At 40.0% G+C, this 20,174-nt stretch overlaps 1 protein-coding gene and 1 pseudogene across 4 annotated transcripts in view; one reads left to right on the top strand and one right to left on the bottom strand.

Moving 5' to 3' along the window:
• NELL1 (neural EGFL like 1) overlaps positions 1-20,174 on the top strand; it is a gene marked incomplete at both ends in the record, with an annotated part of 913,276 nt that overhangs the window by 539,436 nt on the left and 353,666 nt on the right. For all 3 annotated transcript variants that reach the window (XM_082626303.1, XM_082626304.1, XM_082626305.1), the window contains one exon: positions 1,889-2,011. In XM_082626303.1, the coding sequence (XP_082482429.1) occupies positions 1,889-2,011 (123 nt within the window). The remainder of the gene's footprint in view (positions 1-1,888; positions 2,012-20,174) is intronic.
• On the bottom strand, positions 9,706-10,375 carry LOC309808456 (vacuolar ATPase assembly integral membrane protein VMA21-like; annotated as a pseudogene). Its single transcript has 2 exons — positions 10,248-10,375; positions 9,706-9,871 (listed from the first exon to the last, which is right to left on the bottom strand). The product of its transcript is annotated as a vacuolar ATPase assembly integral membrane protein VMA21-like (transcript).

Raw genomic sequence — 20,174 nt, forward strand, 5'->3', positions numbered from 1 at the left:
ATGTGATTGGACATTCATAGGGTTATACTCTTTCTGGACTATCCTGGAGATGATCTGAGGACAGACTAGAAGTGTGTGTTCATGAATCTTCTCCCTTCACACTGCTTGCTAACCTGTGTGCATTTCTGTTTTGGAGTTTGCGCTGGTTTTAAGGTGTAAAGAAAAATTTTCTTTGAAAAACCCAAGGTGTTAAATTAAGAGCCATGTGCATTTGTATACTTGACATTATTGCATGTGGGTGACTGAAACAGCTCTACTTTGTAGAATTTAACCCTTCTCATTACTGGTCCCTGTTAGGAAATTTAAAATAAAAATTAATGAAGGGACTTCCTTGGTGGCTCAGTGGTTAAGAATCTGCCTGCCAATGCAGGGGACATGGGTTCGAGCCCTGGTCCGGGAAGATCCCACATGCTGCAGAGCAACTAAGCCCGTATGCCACAACTACTGAGCCTGCCCTCTAGAGCCCGCAAGCCACAACTACTGAAGCCTGTGTGCCTAGAGCCTGTGCTCCGCAACAAGAGAAACCACCACAATGAGAAGCCCGTGCACCGCAACGAAGAGTAGCCCCCGCTCGCCACAACTAGACAAAGCCCACACGCCGCAACGAAGACCCAATGCAGCCAAAAATAAAATAAATAAATGAATTTATTTAAAAAAATTAATGAAGATAGATGATATTTCAGTTTATTGGTACATTGATCTAACAGTTTGCTTAACAAACTATATTGAATTTTTGGTTTTGTTCAATTAGTGTTGATTTCTTTGAGATTTATAGCTGAGATTTCAACTCTTGTTTTATAACCTGTTCTGACTTAAATAACCCTACTTGATTTTTCTTCTTAAGATTTTTAAGAAGTTATACTAGTATATGTTAAAGGGAATAAAGGGCATAACCTTTCTCACATTATTTATTTACAGAGGAGTCATTTACATGAGTATTAAAACGTCCTGATGATGAGGGGAGAGTCTAGTTATCTGTGAAATCTTGATTTCTAACTTGGAATCTTTCAGTCCATTTCGTAGTGTTAGATGTATTTTCCCCTATGTCTTGTGGATTAAGGATGCCATGGCTATTTGAATATATATAACCATATTACTACATATTAGGCATCAGCCCAGTGGTTAAATTCTGAACCTTGTGAAAATACTTGTGGGTTAATGCTCCTCTGCCAGGCTGTATTAGCTGGGCCTTCCTCTTTAGTTATACCCTCTTTGTTCTGTTGGAGAAGAACATTGAGAGGATGTGACAGGTGGTTTACCTCACGAGCTGGACCCAGGTAATCAGAGCCTCCATACCCAATTCCCAACCTTGGGGCTGTTGACATATCAGACTGGTTAATTCTTCATTGTCATGGGCTGTCCTGTGCATTGTAAAATGCTTAGCAGCATCCCTGCCCTCCACCACTACATTCCAGTAGCATCTCTTTTCTCAAAGCATGACACCCAAAAACATCCTCAGACACTGTCAAATGTTTCCTAGGAGGGAGAGATGCAGCATTGCACACACCGTGCCCCTGCCCCTATTAAGAACCACTGCCTTGGAACGTCTGCAGAAACCTTTGCAGACATGGAAGAAGCAGTGACCTTAGAGAAGCACTTAGCAATCATTGTGACCTTAGGGAAGCACTTAGCAATCATTGTCACTTGCATAAGTCACTTGACTTCTCTGACACTCAGTCTATTTACCTGCCAAGGGAGGATAATAACATCCATCTTTTAGAGTTGTTGAGATTTCAACCACAGCAGGCATGGAAACTGCCAGGCATAGAGTAAGGTCCCAATGCACGGTAGTCACTGTCGTTCTTACTTGGTGAGTTCCAGCTAACTTTTCCAACACCAGTGATTCCAACTTATGAAAAAGTGTCTCTCTTTCTCACCCCGCAAACAGAGCACGACGAATGTGGCAGCGGGCAGCACAGCTGTGATGAGAATGCCATCTGCACCAACACTGTCCAGGGACACAGCTGCACCTGCAAACCAGGCTACGTGGGCAACGGGACCATCTGTAGAGGTAGGCTGGCCGTGTAGGGGCAAGCCCTGAGCTGTTGCCTTGCCCGAGCTCTTGGCGCTCCTGTGGCAGATCCGTTGTGCCATTCTGGTGGCTGAACGTGGCCAGCATTCCTGTCCCTGGACTGTCAATTGGCAAGGGCACTGTGCATCAGAGAAGAAGGTGCTCTGAGTCTACCTTTTGGGTAGAAGAAAGAAGGTGTGAGTGTGGTTCAGGGACATGGTTCCGTATCTTGATGGCTCTCTTCAGCTTTGCCTGTTGGCTTGTGTTTGTGATGGATGCACCAATTGCTGAGAGCCCTGCTCAGAGGGCATGTGGGCACCACTCATGGCCACACTCCAGGTATCTGCTCAGTGTAGGAAGCTTAAAGTTTCAGCCCCTCTCTGTGTTTGGAGCAGTTCAGAGGCCAGTGCCCTGGCTTCTGTCTGCATTTAGAATAAAATTCCCATTCCTCCTTCTGGCTAATGAGAACATTCAGAATCTTGTCCCTGGCTCCTCTCAGCTGCATCTCTGTGTTCTCCCCTATTCTCCCTCGGCACCAGTGCGCTATTCCTCGCACAGGCCAACCACATTCCTGTCTCAAGGCTTTGCACTTGTGCTCCCCTGAGCCTCCACGCTCATTTCCTTCAGGTCTCTGCCCAAGTCTTCCCCTATCATCAGAGACTTTCTTTGACCTCTGTTTCTGAAATAGACCCCTAGTACTTTTCGGCCCCATACCCTCCTTTATTTTTTCTTTACTAACACAGCCTATCATAACATTATGCATTTATGTGTTTGTTTCTGTATTGTCTGCCTCCCCATGGGGATGTAAGCTATGTGAGAGTGACCACTGGGCTGCATCTCCCTACTCTGTCCCCAGCAACTAGAATGGTAGCTGGTACACTGTAGATGATCATTAACTAACTGAATCAACCAAAGAGGAAAGAGACACAGTCACATTGAAAAAGAGGCAAAGTGTACAAAAAACCCAGGAAATAACCCTTTGAGTTAGGTATTATTATTATCCCCATTTTAGAGTTCACAAAGCTGAGACACAGAAAGGTTAAGTAACTTACCCAAGGACACACAGTGCATTATCAGTATTCTTCTGAAGAGATGACATGCTGATGGTGAAAAATAATGAACAATGACTTCTAAGAGGAGAATCTTAGAAGATTGATTTTATTCTGTGTTGGGGAAGTTGGAGTAAACAGCCTCATGCATGACTGAGAGTTAAATTGGTGAGACTTTTTAATGGCAATTTGACAAAATCTATCTACTTTTAAAGTAAGTCTGAAGGGTCATAGAGGGATTCTCTTGAGTCCATTGATTTTACCTCTTGAAATGTGTTCTAAGCATATGCTCCTGAGGGGTGAAAAATTCACATACAGGGATGTTTTTGCCGCATTATTTGTATTTACCAAAACCCAGAAACAGCCCAAGTATCTGTCAGTAATGGAATGATTTAATTTATTTGGAGTATAATTTAATGGAATACAATACAGTGGTTTGAACTTCTGAGTGTATGTATGTACAGAAACGTGCACACACATATACACACCCACACTGAAAGACATATTTTTGAGAAAAAAGAAAGAAAAAGTAAATAAAACCAAGTTGCAAGACAATACATATGGTATACATATAGTATAATCACTTGGCTAGTTTATTATTATTATTTTTTAGCATCTTTATTGGAGTATAATTGCTTTACATTGTTGTGTTAGTTTCTGCTGTATAACAAAGTGAATCAGATATACATATACATATATCCCCATATCTCCTCCCTCCTGCGTCTCCCTCCCACCCTCCCTATCCCACCCCTCTAGGTGGTCACAAAACACCGAGCTGATCTCCCTGTGCTATGCAGCTGCTTCCCACTAGCTATTTTATATTTGATAGTGTATATATGTCAGTGCCACTCTCTCACTTCCTCCCAGCTTACCCTTCCCCCTCCCCATGTCCTTAAGTCCATGCTCTATGACTGTATCTTTATTTCTGTCCTGCCCCTAGGTTTATCAGAACCTTTTTTTTTTTTAGATTGCATATATATGTGTTAGCATATGGTATTTGTTTTTCTCTTTCTGACTTACTTCACTCTGTATGACAGACTCTAGGTTCATCCACCTCACTACAAATAGCTCAATTTCATTTATTTTTATGGCTGAGTAGTAGTCCATTGCATACATGTGCCGCATCTTCTTTATCCATTCATCTGTCGACGGACACTTAGGTTGTTTCCATGTCCTGGCTATTGTAAATAGTGCTGCAATGAACATTGTGATACATGTCTCTTTTTGAATTATGGTTTTCTCAGGGTGTATGCCCAGTAGTGGGATTGCTGTGTCATATGGTAGTTCTATTTTTAGTTTTTTAAGGAATCTCCATACTGTTCTCCATAGGGGTTGTATCAATTTACATTCCCACCAACAGTGCAAGAGGGTTCCCTTTTCTCCACACCCTCTCCAGCATTTATTGTTTGTAGAGTTTTTTGATGATGGCCATTCTGACCTGTGTGAGGTGATACCTCATTGTTGTTTTGATTTGCATTTCTCTACATATATTTATGTAAATATAGGGAGATGGGAACCATGCAGATTGTTCACCTTATTACCAATGGGTGTGTGTGTGTGTGAACAAGAACATCCACTTATTGCTATAAATTCAATATTGTTTGCATCTCCTACAGTGGGGATTTATATATGTAATATTTGTGTGTTTTTTAAAAAGTTCCATGAGACAAATAAAGAAACTAGTGCTCAGCTTTTAAAAGAAGACTTGAAGATATTTCCAAAGCAAAACAAAAAACTATAAACATTAATATAGTTCCACGGGTTATCAAGCCACTGCTGATACCTGCATGCTAATGCTGTAAATCTGAAGAACAACACAGGGAATTGATTTTAATGCATTATTTTTCAAAATGACCTTACCTCATAAAATGATATTGATTGCACCAGGTCAGTGAGTTTTGTTTGTCAAGCCCTCTCGCCACTGTGATAGGTGATGGCTTCACCCTTGTGGAATTTGAAAGTCCCAACTGTGAAAAATTCGAGTTCAAATAACGTTCCTGGTGTCCATGGACCCTGAAAATACATCTTTCCTTGAAAGTTATGAATTAGGGAAAATAATTTTCTTAAAGTAATTCTCATGGTCAATTGTGTTAACCTTAATAAGATCAGGAGAATCCTGTGTTTCATCAGTGTTATGTGGGGAAGCATTGTAGTAGAGGTGAAGATTGGACAAAGGAATTGGAGAATTGGGGTTTAGACCTGATTTTCTTACTGCTGAGCTGTCACTTCTGTATTTTTACATATTACAATGGGGTTAATGTTACCTTCAGTGTTTATCCAGCAGTTATTGCAAAGAATTATTAAAGGAATATATATTGCTGTGTTTTAAGCTATCAAATGCGCTAAAAGTGGAAGACAGTATTATTGGCGGAACAATGATGAAGGGCAAGGGGAAGGCAGTACATGAGTTGGCTTCAGCCTCAGCCTTGTGACTCAAATACCCAAATATGTGTCTGTTTCAAGGCGTACATTTTATAGTTGAGTTTTCCACTAGTAACTGGATCATTTATAGAGGGAGTTGGACAAGGAATATCAGACAGCTTGAACTAATTCAGAATGTCTGAGAGAAGAGATGGCTTGTATTTTGCTGGAGCCACGGTCTCGGGCACGCATGATCCAATCCTCATCAGACTTGCCAAATAGACACGCCTCTTTATAAAGGAAAAAGCTATTGCTTGGGTACAGAAACAGAGAAACTTAAAACAATCTTTTCACTACCATTCCTTCCTGAGGGCTGGAAAAGACACATGATAAAGACTCTCCTCACCTCCCAGGAATGCTCACCTATTTTGGATGCACTAATATTACTGTTAATAAAAGTATATTGGTAGTAATGTTTACAGGAGTACTGGAGTGTCAATACTGCAGTGTTGAGCAGAACTGAAATAACTTCAAACTTATTTGTAAACTCACTGTCATGCAAATATTTACCAACAAGCACTGGTACTGAATTTAGATCTGAATGTATTTGTTATAGTCCTTAAGGGCGGGGGCAGGAAGGACACTTTACAACACTGATTTAATTCTAAGAGAAGGAAGTCTCTAGGCCCAGAGACTATTATTATGCTTAAACTTTCAATAATGCTTCCTTTGAAAAATGTGACTGAAACTTGAAAATGAAACTGATTGTCTAGTCTAAGCTTTCAAGAGACATTATGTTCATCAGCTTGGTAAAGAAAGGCAGGCAGACACAGAAGCTGTATTGCAGTCTTGAAACCAGCAATAGTGCATTAAGAAGACAGTCACAAGAAGGGAGCTTGTGTGATGCTAGGTGCAATATATTGGTTGTATTATTTTGACTTAACAAGGCAGACCTTGATGTAGTCTTTTCATATTCTTTTCCTACAAGTGCATTTTTCCTAGGCAAAAAAAAGAGTCTCTTGGATGCACTTGAAGCACTTTCCATCACTTACCAAAGTCACTGCTTACCTTTTAAAGTTTTCAGCCCAGTAGACATAACTGCATCCTTAGGGGCTTAAGGGAAACACGTTAAACCAGCTTGTATCTCAGAGGGAGTGGAAATCTGACACTTAGACAACGGCTGATTCTTCAGAGTGCATTTCGAGGTTGCACTTTGGTGAGTCACATAGATGTTTGTTATCTGTAATTGTCACATCCGAAATGATGCATGAGATTAGCAGAGCCATATATATACCAGTCAATTTTATTTTAAAACAGGCTACTGAGCATTGACTTTCTGGTGAAAAATCAAGATAAGACTGTCTTTCTTTCCTAACTAACAATTCTCAATCGACCAGGAGACTTTCTTTAGGCAACATTATTGAAAGATATCACAGTCAATCTCTAGGCTCTCTGCTGGATTATGATCTGTTTGGGGGAGCAATTATTTGCAAAATATTTAAAGTGCTTAACAACTGCTACTTTTATAGAATGGCACCAGCTATACTTAACATACCCATCTCAGTTCAGAATATATGCAAAGGGTATCTACCTTTTATAGAACCAAAAAATGATAGTACCTGGTTGGATATCTTTTTTTTTTTTTTTTTTTTTTTTTTGCTTTTTTGGGCAAAGCTGATGAGATCTTTCTGATGAAAATAATCTTACAGTATATTTCTGTTAGATTCCCATGAAACGCAAGTTGACTTTTTTTCTTTTTTATGGAGTGTTTAAATTTCTTCAACAATTCAAAATTGAATTCTGCTGTCACATGTAAAATGCTATCTACTTGAAGAGCTAATGACATCAGATGCATTCTACAGCAGACTTTTCATTTTTAAGCACAATGAGAAAAAAGATGATATTCTGGGGGGCAAAATGGTAGGTGAGGTTAAGAAGGTCATGTGATAAATCAGTAGCCTGTACTGACACTTCAAGTTACACTCCCTAATTGAGGTTATTCTTACAATCAGTTTTCAAACAGTTTTCCTTCTCTTAGAATTATAACATTTATATAAGGGCTCAATTGTAGCTTTCCTTTGATGTACAAGAGGAAATCACTGAGACATCTTGAAAAATAAATCTATTTGTCAAATACCATGTTATTTCAACAGCAGCAAACTAGTCAGTTAACAGTTAAAACCCTAAGAAAATATTAACTTGTTTGAAAACAAGTCTATATTGTAATAACCCCAAATATCAACCTTAACATGCGATTCTAACTTTCAAATGCTGGGTACCTTTTCCAAGAGGAAATTACATCTGCTTTTACATGAATCCCCAGTTTAAATACTTGCAGAAAAGCACCCATATTATCTACTCAGCAAATGTCTGAAATCAAACAAAATAATCCAGCACTGGACATTAATATCTTACAAATAGCGTAAGATCCCAAAAGTACAAGAAAAACTTTGACATTATAGAAAAAGTAATTAGGTGGACAAATTCTAAGTATAAAAAGACATCTAAAGAGGGGACCATCTAGAAATCTACCATACAGTACACTGGACTCAATCTGGAGCATTCTACAATTTTATATTAAATTTGTATAATTTTATACCAAAACTATAGTCTTTCTAAGAAAACATTTTACATTTAGAATAACTACTTAAGACATTTAAACTGTAGATGATATTTAACTATAAGCAAGAATAAAAAATAGTCCTATAATAATCTTTTATTTTTTCTCAACAATTAAATAAACACAGATGCCTTCTTTGCTTTTATGCCTAACTACCTCTCTACTCCTTTAGTCCAGTTCCACAGCATCAAAAGTAGGGGTGAATAAACAAAATCAGTAACGGCAAACACTCACAGCAAGGGCCATTGTATTAGGGATTATCAATGATGGGAAACTTGTACAATGAGATATCTAGTTAAAAGAGTAAGGGAAAATTTGCTTTTTAAGAAAATGGCCAATAATCACTCATCTGAAAAAATGCAAATAGCCGCCAGGTAAAATTGGCAGAATTTGAACTTAAACCAAACTTTTAGTGTGTATCACACTAGCATTGAGAAATACACACAGGATGTAAACTAAAATAGTGGTTATCTCCAGGTGGCAACATTACAGGGAATTTAAATGTTCTTCCTGTTTTAATATGCATTTTTTTCAGGTGTGTTTTTAGATTGCACACAAGTAGTACCAAGTGGCTAGAAAGAACACAGACCAAGGATACTAAAGTAAAACCACAGGGTCTTTTTCTATCAGAAAGGACCTCAAGGATTATCTAACTTAGATACATTATCTATCTATGTGTCTGGGATATAACAGCACTGATTTAAAAGACTAGACTAGAAATTACAAGAATACTCCCTAGATGATAAAAAAAATCTATTTTCAGGATTGTTTACACTCCCTAAGTATGCAAAAATTAACACATTTAAATGTAAATTCCTTCATATACATTATTAAAAAGTAGGAAAAACAAATTTAAAGGGAGTTTACACAACCTTGTAATTAAAGCATAAGTTCATTGTTGAATGACAGAGCAAAGCAGATCATTACAGAGTTTGTCTGAAAGCAGGAGGCTGGCCTGCAAGGGGCCTTTAGGGAGTAGGCTGGGTGCCCAGGCAGGTAGCTCTTTGCTTTGCTGTCTGCATTCTTCAATAAACCCAGTCCTTTTACATGAATGGGTGTGATTCAGCCTAGTTTCCCCATGAAATAATGTAATGAAAGATTTCTACTGACGAGGGATTACACTTTATGCAAAATTTCTCAGTGACATTCAGGTTAATTCCAGTGTCCACAATTTAAGCAATTTCCAGTAGGCATTTACAACCCCAAATCCAATGACGTGGTATTTTCATGATAGTTAGGGAAAGTGTTCCAGTTTCTGGAAACTTTATTTTCCAGAAAAATAAAGTTTAAATTTGCTCCACTATGTACATCTGAATATATCCAGAGGAGTAAAACTCAAAGCCAACCAAAAGACAAAATGCTATAAAATATTTTTTTGTTGTAAGGTAATCAAATTCTTCCCAGAATAATGTGTAACTAATTTCACATATTTACTTGCAACCAATTTCACTTTTCCAAATTCTCATTTGCAAATGAGAGGCTCATACAATTAAAACTGATGATACAAACCATTGCTTCAGAAGGATCAGAATTTACACTAGTCAAACGTGATTCCATAAGATTGATTTTAACATGTTCTTTCAACATTATTAAAATCATCAATATCCCAGACGCATTTACCACTTAAAAAATCAATTTAATTCTATCAAAAGGTGATGTTCACTTTAATCCTGTTTGCCTTCACACCACTGCCGTGAGCCTTTATTCCAGGCCACATGAACAAAGAGGGCCAGCACCACGTGGACGGCGACCACTGCAACAATAGCAGCATAAAAATAGCTGTCTCCATTGGACATCCCAGAGGCGCCTTCAAAAATATAAGATTTAGGGCTTCCCTGGTGGCGCAGTGGTTGAGAGTCTGCCTGCTAATGCAGGGGACATGGGTTCGAGCCCTGGTCTGGGAAGATCCCACATGCCACGGAGCAACTAGGCCCGTGAGCCACAACTACTGAGCCTGCGCGTCTGGAGCCTGTGCTCCGCAACAAGAGAGGCCGCGACAGTGAGAGGCCCGCGCACCGCGATGAAGAGTGGCCCCCGCTTGCCACAACTAGAGAAAGCCCTCGCACAGAAACGAAGACCCAACACAGCCAAAAATAAATAAATAAACAAATGGGGGGTTAAAAAAAAATTAAAAAAAAAAAGAAAGAAAAGTCTTACAGAATTAAAAAAATATATATATATATAAGATTTAGTCGTGAAATGTCACCCAATAGGTACAGTGATTATTAAAGCTGTGAAGAACAGGAGCGTCTCCAGGGTAGATGCTAATGAACTTTCCTTTCTGAAGTCTCATGGCTGCAGCACATTCAGCGCCGCTTTATCAAAGCGCTCCATGGTGTCGACACGCTAGCAGCAGGTGCTCAGAGGCGGGATGGGCTCAGGGGCCGCGCTCAGTGGGCTCCACAGGAGACCGGATGTTATATTTTAAGGCAAGGTTAGCATAAATAGGTCTGATTCTTTATTTTTTTAGTCTGTAAAGGGTGACAATTATTTCATAATACTAGTTTCTTACTGATTTTATCATGCAACTATGAGAAATAGCCAATATCTATATCCGATGTTAAATTCCTGATTAATTTTTTTCTTTTTAAATAAATTTATTTATTTATCTATCTATCTATCTATCTATCTATTTATTTATTTATTTATGGCTGCGTTGAGTCTTCGTTTCTGTGCGCGGGCTTTCTCTACTTGTGGCCAGTGGGGGGCTACTCTTCGTTGCGGTGCGCGGGCTTCTCATTGCGGTGGCTTCTCTTGTTGAAGAGCACGGACTCTAGTCATGAGGGCTTCACTCGTTGTGGCATGCAGGCTTCAGTATTTGTGGCACGCAGGCTCTAGGGCTCAGGCTCAGTAGTTGTGGCGCACGGGCTTAGTTGTTTGCCGCATGTGCGATCTTCCCGGACCAGGGCTTGAACCCATGTTCCCTGCATTGGTAGGGAGATTTTTAACCACTGTGGTACCAGGGAAGTCCCTGATTAAATTAAAAAAATTTTATTGGAGTATAGTTGACTTACAATGTTGCGTTAGTTTCTGCTGTACAGCAAAGTGAATCAGCTATACATATACATATATCCACTCTTTTTAGATTCTTTTCTCATGTAGGCCATTATAGAGTATTGAGGAGAGTTCCCTGTGCTATACGGTAGGTCCTTATTAGCTACCTATTGTACATATAGTAGTGTGTATTTGTCAATCCCAGTCTCCCAGTTTATCCCTCACCCACCCCCCACCTTAACCCCTGGTAACTATAAGTTTGTTTTCTACATCTGTGACTCTGTTTCTGTTTTGTAAATAAGTTCATTTGTAGCCTTTTTTAGATTCCACATATAAGCAATATCATATGATACTTGGCTTTCTCTGTCTGACTTACTTCACTCAGTATGCCAATCTCTAGGTCCATCCATGTTGCTGCAAATGGCATTTCTTAATGGTTCTTCTTAATGACTATCACACTGTGAAAGCTTAGTAAGCAGTCAAGAGCCTAGAACAGTTTCTGTTGCTGCGTCTGCCTGGCCCAGATGCTTCTTAATATTACCTTAGAGGCTTCTTCTTTTTTTTTTTTTCAGCCACACCTCATGGCTTATGGCATCTTAGTTCCCCAAACAGGGATCAAACCTGTGCCTCCTGCATTGGAAGCATGGATTCTTTTTTTTTTTTTTTTTTTTTTTCCATCCCTATCTGCCTCTCCTCCTATGCCCTCCTGCTTGCAAAAAGCAATTAATCATTCTACCTTCTAACCTCAGAACTCTGTATAGTATTTTTTTTTAACATCTTTATTGGAGTATAATTGCTTTACAATGGTGTGTTAGTTTCTTTTTTTTTCTTTTTTTTTTTTAATTTTTTGCCTTATAACAAATTTAATCAGTTATACATATACATATGTTTCCATATCCCCTCCCTTTTGCGTCTCCCTCCCAGCCTCCCTATCCCACCCCTCCAGGCGGTCACAAGGCACCAAGCTGATCTCCCTGTGCTATGCGGCTGCTTCCCACTAGCTATCTACCTTACGTTTGGTAGTGTATATATGTCCATGCCGCTCTTTCACTTTGTCACAGCTTACCCTTCCCCCTCCCCATATCCTCAAGTCCATTCTCTAGTAGGTCTGTGTCTTTATTCCTGTCTTACCCCTAGGTTCTTCATGACATTTTTTTTTCTTAAATTCCATATATATGTGTTAGCATACAGTATTTGTCTTTCTCTTTCTGACTTACTTCACTCTGTATGACAGACTCTAGGTCCATCCACCTCATTACAAATAGCTCAATTTCATTTCTTTTTATGGCTGAGTAATATTCCATTGTATATATGTGCCACATCTTCTTTATCCATTCATCCGATGATGGACACTTAGGTTGTTTCCATCTCCGGGCTATTGTAAATAGGGCTGCTATGAACATTTTGGTACATGTCTCTTTTTGAATTATGGTTTTCTCAGGGTATATGCCCAGTAGTGGGATTGGAAGCATGGATTCTTAACCACTGGACTGCCAGAGAAGTCCCCTTAGAGGCTTCTCTTGATCCAGATATTTATTAAGGTAAAGGATAAGTCTAAAAACATTTACAAAGAATGTGCAAGTGTCAGCATAGTTTGGCAGTAGTGCTAACTGTGATCCTTCCTCAACAGGATTTTGGTGGAATGCTAAACTAGTACTGACCAGTAGAACGTGTTGTGGTTTACACTTGCCTGCTTTCACATTTCTGCCTCTTCCTATTCCCAACACAAGGATATGTTTCTTCATTTCAGCCTCATGCATGCCACTCTGTTTGTTTTCTAGAATAAAGTTAGATATGTTCCTGGCAGAGTAACTCAGCTCTGCTCAAAATTGCTCAAAGCTTTAGTCCCTAAAATACAGCCATCTTGCAACTCAACCACACTGAGTTTGGTATCTGTTTCTATTGCTTTTGCCTAATCTTCTCATTTATACGTAGATGTTTATTTTCCAGGGCGTCTGGATTACACCTTGTCCTGTGATAATGAACCAGTTTCCTCATTTGCTAATAAACATAATGACATTTTCAAATTTCTTCTCACCCTTAGCTTCTAAATTTTAGGGAAAACTGGAAGGCAGTAGGGTTAACGTGTGAAACTGCTTGAATAAGGTTAGGAAGCAGTGGTAGCTTCTGTCACAGACAAGCTTGAGAATTTCAGTAGCTCCAAAACACGAAGTTCTTACCTATCACTCACTAAGAGCTGGTGGTGTGTGTAGAGGGTTGTGCTCCACACAGTAACTCAGGGACCCACTCACCTTCTACCTTGTCGCTGTGACCTCTTCTTGGTTCTCAGAATCCTCACCGCTCCATCAGCAGACAGGGAAGGAGAATTAGGTCAATCGTGGGAGGTTTCTGTGGGCCAGGCCTGAATGTGATGAATACCTCTTTGGCTCACATGGCATTGAGCAGAATTAGGTCCATGGCCCACCTAACAATACAGCAGAATGTCTGTGTGCTTGGGAAGGAGGGGGAGGCCACAGCTGTGCGTGAACACTAGCAGTCTCTGCTATATTGCTGTTGTGAATACAATTCTAAGTGAATAAAAGTGGCTGCATTATTATTTGTAGAAAACAAGCCTCCATATGTAATTCTAAAATGGGTTCTGGCTGAAGCACTGTGAAGAGCAGGCTTTCCAGTAAGAAAGATGAAGTATCCAGGGTTTAAAAAGGTCTCCAGTGAGGGGCTTCCCTGGTGGCGCAGTGGTTGAGAGTCCGCCTGCCGATGCAGGGGACACGGGTTCGTGCCCCGGTCTGGGAAGATCCCACATGCCACAGAGCGGCTGGGCCCGTGAGCCATGGCCGCTGAGCCTGCGTGTCCAGAGCCTGTGCTCCGCAACGGGAGAGGCCACAACAGTGAGAGGCCCCGTGTACTGGAAAAAAAAAAAAAAAAAAAAAAGGTCTCCAGTGGAATGCACTCATTCTTTCCAACCACGTCATCACCGCTTCTATCTGGCTTCTGTCAAATTAAAGATAGCTCACTTTTTATCTAAGCTTCTGATCCTGCCAGTTATAAGAAAAATTGAGAAACTTTATGGGTCACTTGAAAGTAGTGCAAAAAACTCAGAATCATTAAATATCTCTTCAGCAGAACTGCCAGTGACATAGTAAAGTAACTCTCCACCTGAGCCCTGGACCTCTCATAATTCTGTTACTTAAATAACTGATTCCTGCTTGTTACTATAACTCTCTTCCTAAGTTTTAGGATCATTTCTTCCAAAATCAGTGAATTTTCCACTTTTAAACTTACAACTGAAAAATCATGTGTTGGTTCTCTTGCACTGTGTCCTTGAATCACCTTACTTATTTAGGGATAATACTATTTGTAATGTGATATTCTGAAACAGATACTGGACAGGGATAAGGCAGAATTTCAAGTATTTATTCAAATATAGTTTAACTATAGTTTTAAGTTGTGTTAGGAAAAATGCACCAATTTAAGATAGATTTTCTTTTAAGTAGAATATTAAAATTTCATTAAATGGATATTTTGCCCGTATTAAGTGACTATGTAGATGAGGGAGGAATTCTAGATATTCTTCTAAAACACAGCCTATTTTTGGAGATGTGACCAGATGAGCTTGGAAAATGGTTTGAATCCAGCCTCCTAAACTATTTATTTTTATTTTTTTTTACATCTTTATTGGAGTATAATTGCTTTACAATGGTGTGTTAGTTTCTGCTTTATAACAAAGTGAATCAATTATACATATACATATGTTCCCATATCTCTTCCCTCTTGCATCTCCCTCCCTCCCACCCTCCCTATCCCACCCCTCTAGGTGGTCACAAAGCACGGAGCTGATCTCCCTGTGCTATGCGGCTGCTTCCCACTAGCTATCTATTTCACGTTTGGTAGTGTATATATGTCCATGCCACTCTCTCAGTTTGTCACAGCTTACCCTTCCCCCTCCCTATATCCTCAAGTCCATTCTCTTGTAGGTCTGTGTCAGGAATAAAGACACAGACCTCCTAGACTATTTAAAACAAGGAAATGATCTTTGACATCTAAATGGCAAACTCTGTTTTGCACAGATAAGGATATTGAATATTGGTGTATTCATTTATATTATCTCTCTAAAGACTACATTAAGTAGAAGAAAAATAAGGTGTAATAAATTTCTCAAAAGCGGACTTGCTTTATGTGTAACAGAACAAAGTAAAACATACACATGCACATACACAAGCATATGGTTTGACATTAGTGGAAGACTTAAAGGCTCTAGAATAGCAAAGCCCAGTTGAGATATAATGTAAAGCACACAGGTTAATTTAAGTTGCCTGGAAGTTGCTTTAACAGAGGTAAGAAGAAATAGGTTTGACACTTCTCGATCCAGACATTTCAAGTGCTTGACAGAGAGCTGTGACTACTGCAGTAGCTCTAAAACATTTAGGATAGGTTTCAATTAATAAGAATATGGCACACTCTTTAATCTGTACCTCTAAGCACATGGAGGAGATCTCTAGAGAGGCAGCATGGTGCCCTGAAAGTAAGAAGTGGGGCTTTCCATCATTTTCTTCGTTATATTGAGCAGCCCAGGTCTGGCTTTCAGTTGAATGCAAAACTGTAGTGTTTTATTAAGCAGACAGATGGCTGGAATCCATATACAGGGGGCTGAGAATATCTAATTCCTTCTACAGTATAGCATTTCCTGTCTCAGGATGGAATTTCCCCATAAAGTCACATATTGAATAGAAATGAGTAGCATTCATCAAAGCTCAAATTATACTAAGATAAGAGAGAGTAGAAGGGAAAAGAAAACAAGTCTAGAGCATTTACTTTTGTTGCATTTCAAGATCAGTTTCATATTAAAAACAATTCATAAGAGAGCAGACATGTACATTTCATAATGACCTGCTTACCATGGTGCTGCTTACCAGCTTTAAATAGTAACATGCTCTGCAGTCTCTCGCAACCGCCGTTAGCCAGAGGAGAGCCATGCGTTCTCGAGGGTGGGGAAACGCGGCAGTTTGTGGATAATTTTCTGACACGCTTATCCGTGCCACTTAGTGGGATCATACTTGAATGCTGAATTTACAGAGAATAAAACCTCATTATTTTAGACCCGGATAATTTGGAATTTGCAATAATTTTATTGAAATTGAATTAGCAAGAGGCAACCTCCAACAGTGTAAATACAAGGGCTTTTGAATCTGACACCCGTGACCTCAGACCTCCACTCCCACACACACTGTGGCATGTAGGGCCTAGTCTCCTTACTTCTCTCAGTTTGCTTGCTCGCCTAATGAATTTGGAGGAAATGACAGTCACTTCATCGTGGATGTTACCACCCCTGTCTTTTCCAGTCTGGCTGCTTTCTAATCCACCCGGCACACGTCCAGATCCAGTGATTCTCTGTGGCCTACCTGCAGGCTGGATGACAGAGTGATGAAGGGCATGGCTTCTGGAGCTAGACTGCTTGCTTAGAAGCCTGGCTCTTATACCTAGCTGTGACATCTTGGACTAGTTACCTAACTAATCTGTGCCTCGCTTTCATAATTGGGCATAATAATTGTATATATCTCCATGGGTTGTTTTCAGGACTAAGTGGAGTGTAAGTTCTTAGGGTAATGCTTGGAATATATTGGGTACTACTGTGTATCTCTCTCCCCTGTGAACTCTATGCGGAAGATCCTCCCGTGCATCCCCATGACTTTAAGGATGGGATTCACACTTCTTAGCCTGTTACGCAGGTCTTTTCTGATCTAGTTCCCACCTACCTCTTTAGTCTCATCTCCTGCCACTTCCCTTCCAACAAAACCAGTCCTACGTTAGTCACACTACTTACAGTGTTCCAAGTCTTCCTTGCTGTGGAATAGCTCAACGGTTAAGTGCATGGATTGTTGAGGTTAGTCTGCTGGGTTCAAAACTGGTTTCTAGCACTTAGCAGTTCCATGACCTTAGAAGTTACTTAAACTTCTCTGACTTGAGGGTTAAATAAAGTGCCTGTACCTAATATGTTCTTAGTTGTTATGTCCTCACTTTGAATGAAAAATCTTTGCCTTCGTTTTTATTTGGTGGGTGCTTGTCCTTCAAGATGCAGTTCAAGTTCTACCTCTTTCAAGCCATTTGCCTTCACCCCTCCTCCGTGTCCCTGCATATCATTCTCTGTCTTGGCATTCATCACACCATAGTACAAGTGCTAATTTGCTTAATCTATCTCCCTCACTGGCCTGGGAAGGCAGACAGCATGTCCTTGTCATCTTTGTGTCCATAAAGCTTAACACATAAGGGTTATTTAATAAATATTTGTTGAGGAAAATAAGCAGTAAAGTAGTTGTGAGGATTAAGTGAAATAACCTATGTTGACCATTTGGCACATAGTAGGACCCCATTAAATATGAATTTCCTTTCCTTTAGAATTTACTAACAGTAAAAAGTAAAATTTACTTTTTCCTATGTCGTGTGTGAAAAGAGTTTTTCGCTTTACTGAGAAAATTAAGAAAGTCAATAAATCAGGATCTTGCTCACAGTACAAATATTCTACATTTGATCTCTATTTGGATGTGTCTTTTCTCATCAGAATAGTGAGGAGAATAGTTTGGTGGTTGGGTCCACCATATTCAGGTTATTCCATTTAATATAAAGTATGCTTTCTTTTTACACAATGAATGTCGAAGCCATAGAAATATAATACTCTAAAGAAAAGTATGGCCATTTACCTAGAAGCCCACCCCTTTGACAATAGTAACAGCTAGCTCTTTGTTGTTGTTGTTGTTTTGTTTCCAGTTTTGCTACATTTTAATGGTAGGTTTTTTAAGGGATTATTTTTAGGTCTTGTCAGCAACATCAAACAAAAGGTCCTGAGTACTCCACAGGGTACAGAGCATTGCCAAGCACCTCAGAAAATGCACGTGACCTGGCGAACATGTTTTTCTTGCCCCCTGAGGCACTTACAGTCGGGGGGGGGTGTCCAGGGGTTGGGGGTGGCTGACAACTCACAGTCTTAGGAGTTGAGTGAACAACAGAGTAATTTATTAAGGCAAATTCTTCATCCCCTCAAGCTACTGTGGATGGAATCATTTTGGAATTCAACTAATCAAGAGAGAGGCAAGACTGAATTTGGTTGAGAATTCTTCAGGCTCATATAGTTTTTTAACATCCATCATCGTAGGCAGAACTGACCTATCAGACAACTGAAAGTGGAGACTAGATCTCTTGAAGTGCAAGGGCTAGGACTTAATTGTGGTTACTTATTTTAAAAAGCAAACATACTGAACGGTATGACTAGGCTTATTACACTAGTTTAAAAATAGGCCAAGTACTAGCAAGGCATTCCCCTCATGCTAGCATTGGTCATTTAAAATAGTGAATATTAAATATGTGGGCTCCACATCTAACCCACAGAATTAACACCTAGCTTTTATTGAACACCTGTGAGCCAGGCGCTGTGCTAAGAGCTTTACAACAAATATCTCATTTAAGTCATACCAGTTCTCTATGAAGGAGGCAGAATTATTGTCCCCATTATACACATGAAGAAACTGAGGCTTTAGAAAGGATGACTGAGGCAGTTAGCTACGTAGTCTAGGCCGGGGATGAGATTAGATAAGGAGAAGGGGGTGTTTGAAAAACTGGAGTCATCATGTGTGTGGATACCAAGTCGTTACATGGATACAAGCTTGGAGAATGCCAAGACTTTTCCTACAACACAGGTCATGTGGGAATAATAGACTTTTCATGAGAGAATTGTAAGGGAAGGAAGTTTTGGGGGCATCAGCAAGGACCTGATTGTTGTTGAGGACCTGATTCTTGTTCCACCTGGTGGAGGAAGTGTTCTCTGAAGAGGATGAGGATTTAGGGAAATACGTTTCCCATCCACTGAAGTCCCATAGCCAAAATCTTTGGGACAACGAGCAAGGAGCAGGAAGGAGAAAGGAAGCAGCAGACCTGATGTTGAGTTTGAACTGAGATGGATGCAGGGAAGGGTTGAATTTTGGGTGATGGAGATCAGAGGAGTGTGGAGCCTGGTTAGATTAATCTCCATATTCCAGTGGTGGTTCCTAAGGTAGAGTCAGGGGAATGACAGCTGCAGAACCTGGATTACAGACAACTGGGGAGAGAAAAGGGGGATGGCCAGAGTAGAGAAATGGACATCTGTTGTTTTTACCAGTGAGCGTTCTTTCACCATATTGGTAATGACTCCTCAGTTTCCTTCTGGGAGCCACCCCTCCTCACTTTTAGTCCCTATGGCCCTAGTGTTGGAACCTGTAACCCTTCTCGGACACAATTATAGAAGTGCATTCTCCTGGCCACAGAGATTGGTTCAGGTTTGACACGTTACCCAAGCAGATCCAATTAGTTTTTTTCCCCCCCGCTCTGGTTACATTCGACAGGGAAACTAACTTTTCTACTATGGAAGGGGGTCTGGAAGAATATGACCAGGAACATTTATGGCCATTTTGAAACCACAGGGGAGAAGCTGTCTGATAATGAAGCCAACACACAGAACTGTGTGGAGAAACGAAGTTGAATCAGACCTTGATAATATCGTTGGAGCTTCTGTATCCAGTCGTGCCTGAAGTGGGACACCCCGTAGTGTTCTTAATCCTGTTGCTCTGTGTTTTCCATCATTTTCTAAGAAAGTGCTAACTGTTGGTATGGTAACTCAACTGCTTTGGGAAGGAAAGCAGTAAGAATCCTTAACATTCCAATGGGAGAAATCTTTGTATTTTTATGAGCATAACATATATTTGGAAAAAAGATTCTAATGAATCAGGGTGGTTAAAGTTCTTACTATGAAGCCAAAAGGCAGGCAACATTTTAGATAGAAGAATAATGAGCAGATTTGACTACAGACTTGTACTTTTTTTCCTCTGGCATGGGCAAATTATTATCAGTCTCAATATTCTTGAATGAGGGTTTTTTTCTTATTCCCTAGAAAGTTATTTATTGTATGAATGCATATGTGGAGTTTTGTGGATGCTTTTCTCCTCTTCACTATTCTCTGGAGCCTTTCAGTCCAGGTCAATAAAACAGGCACCACTCTGCACCATTCATACCATCCTCAAAACCCACAGGATTCTTCCTTGGTTCCTGACTGTTGGAGTTAAAATATCATTTCCCTCTTCTTTAGAATGGTGCCGTTTTGATTTCTTATCAGATTCCAGCTGTATTTGAAGGCCTATAGCCTAATCTCCCAGAT

Source organism: Mesoplodon mirus, assembly GCF_964341445.2.
Source record: "Mesoplodon mirus genome assembly, chromosome: 7".
In the NCBI taxonomy this organism is placed as follows: Eukaryota; Metazoa; Chordata; class Mammalia; order Artiodactyla; family Ziphiidae; genus Mesoplodon; species Mesoplodon mirus.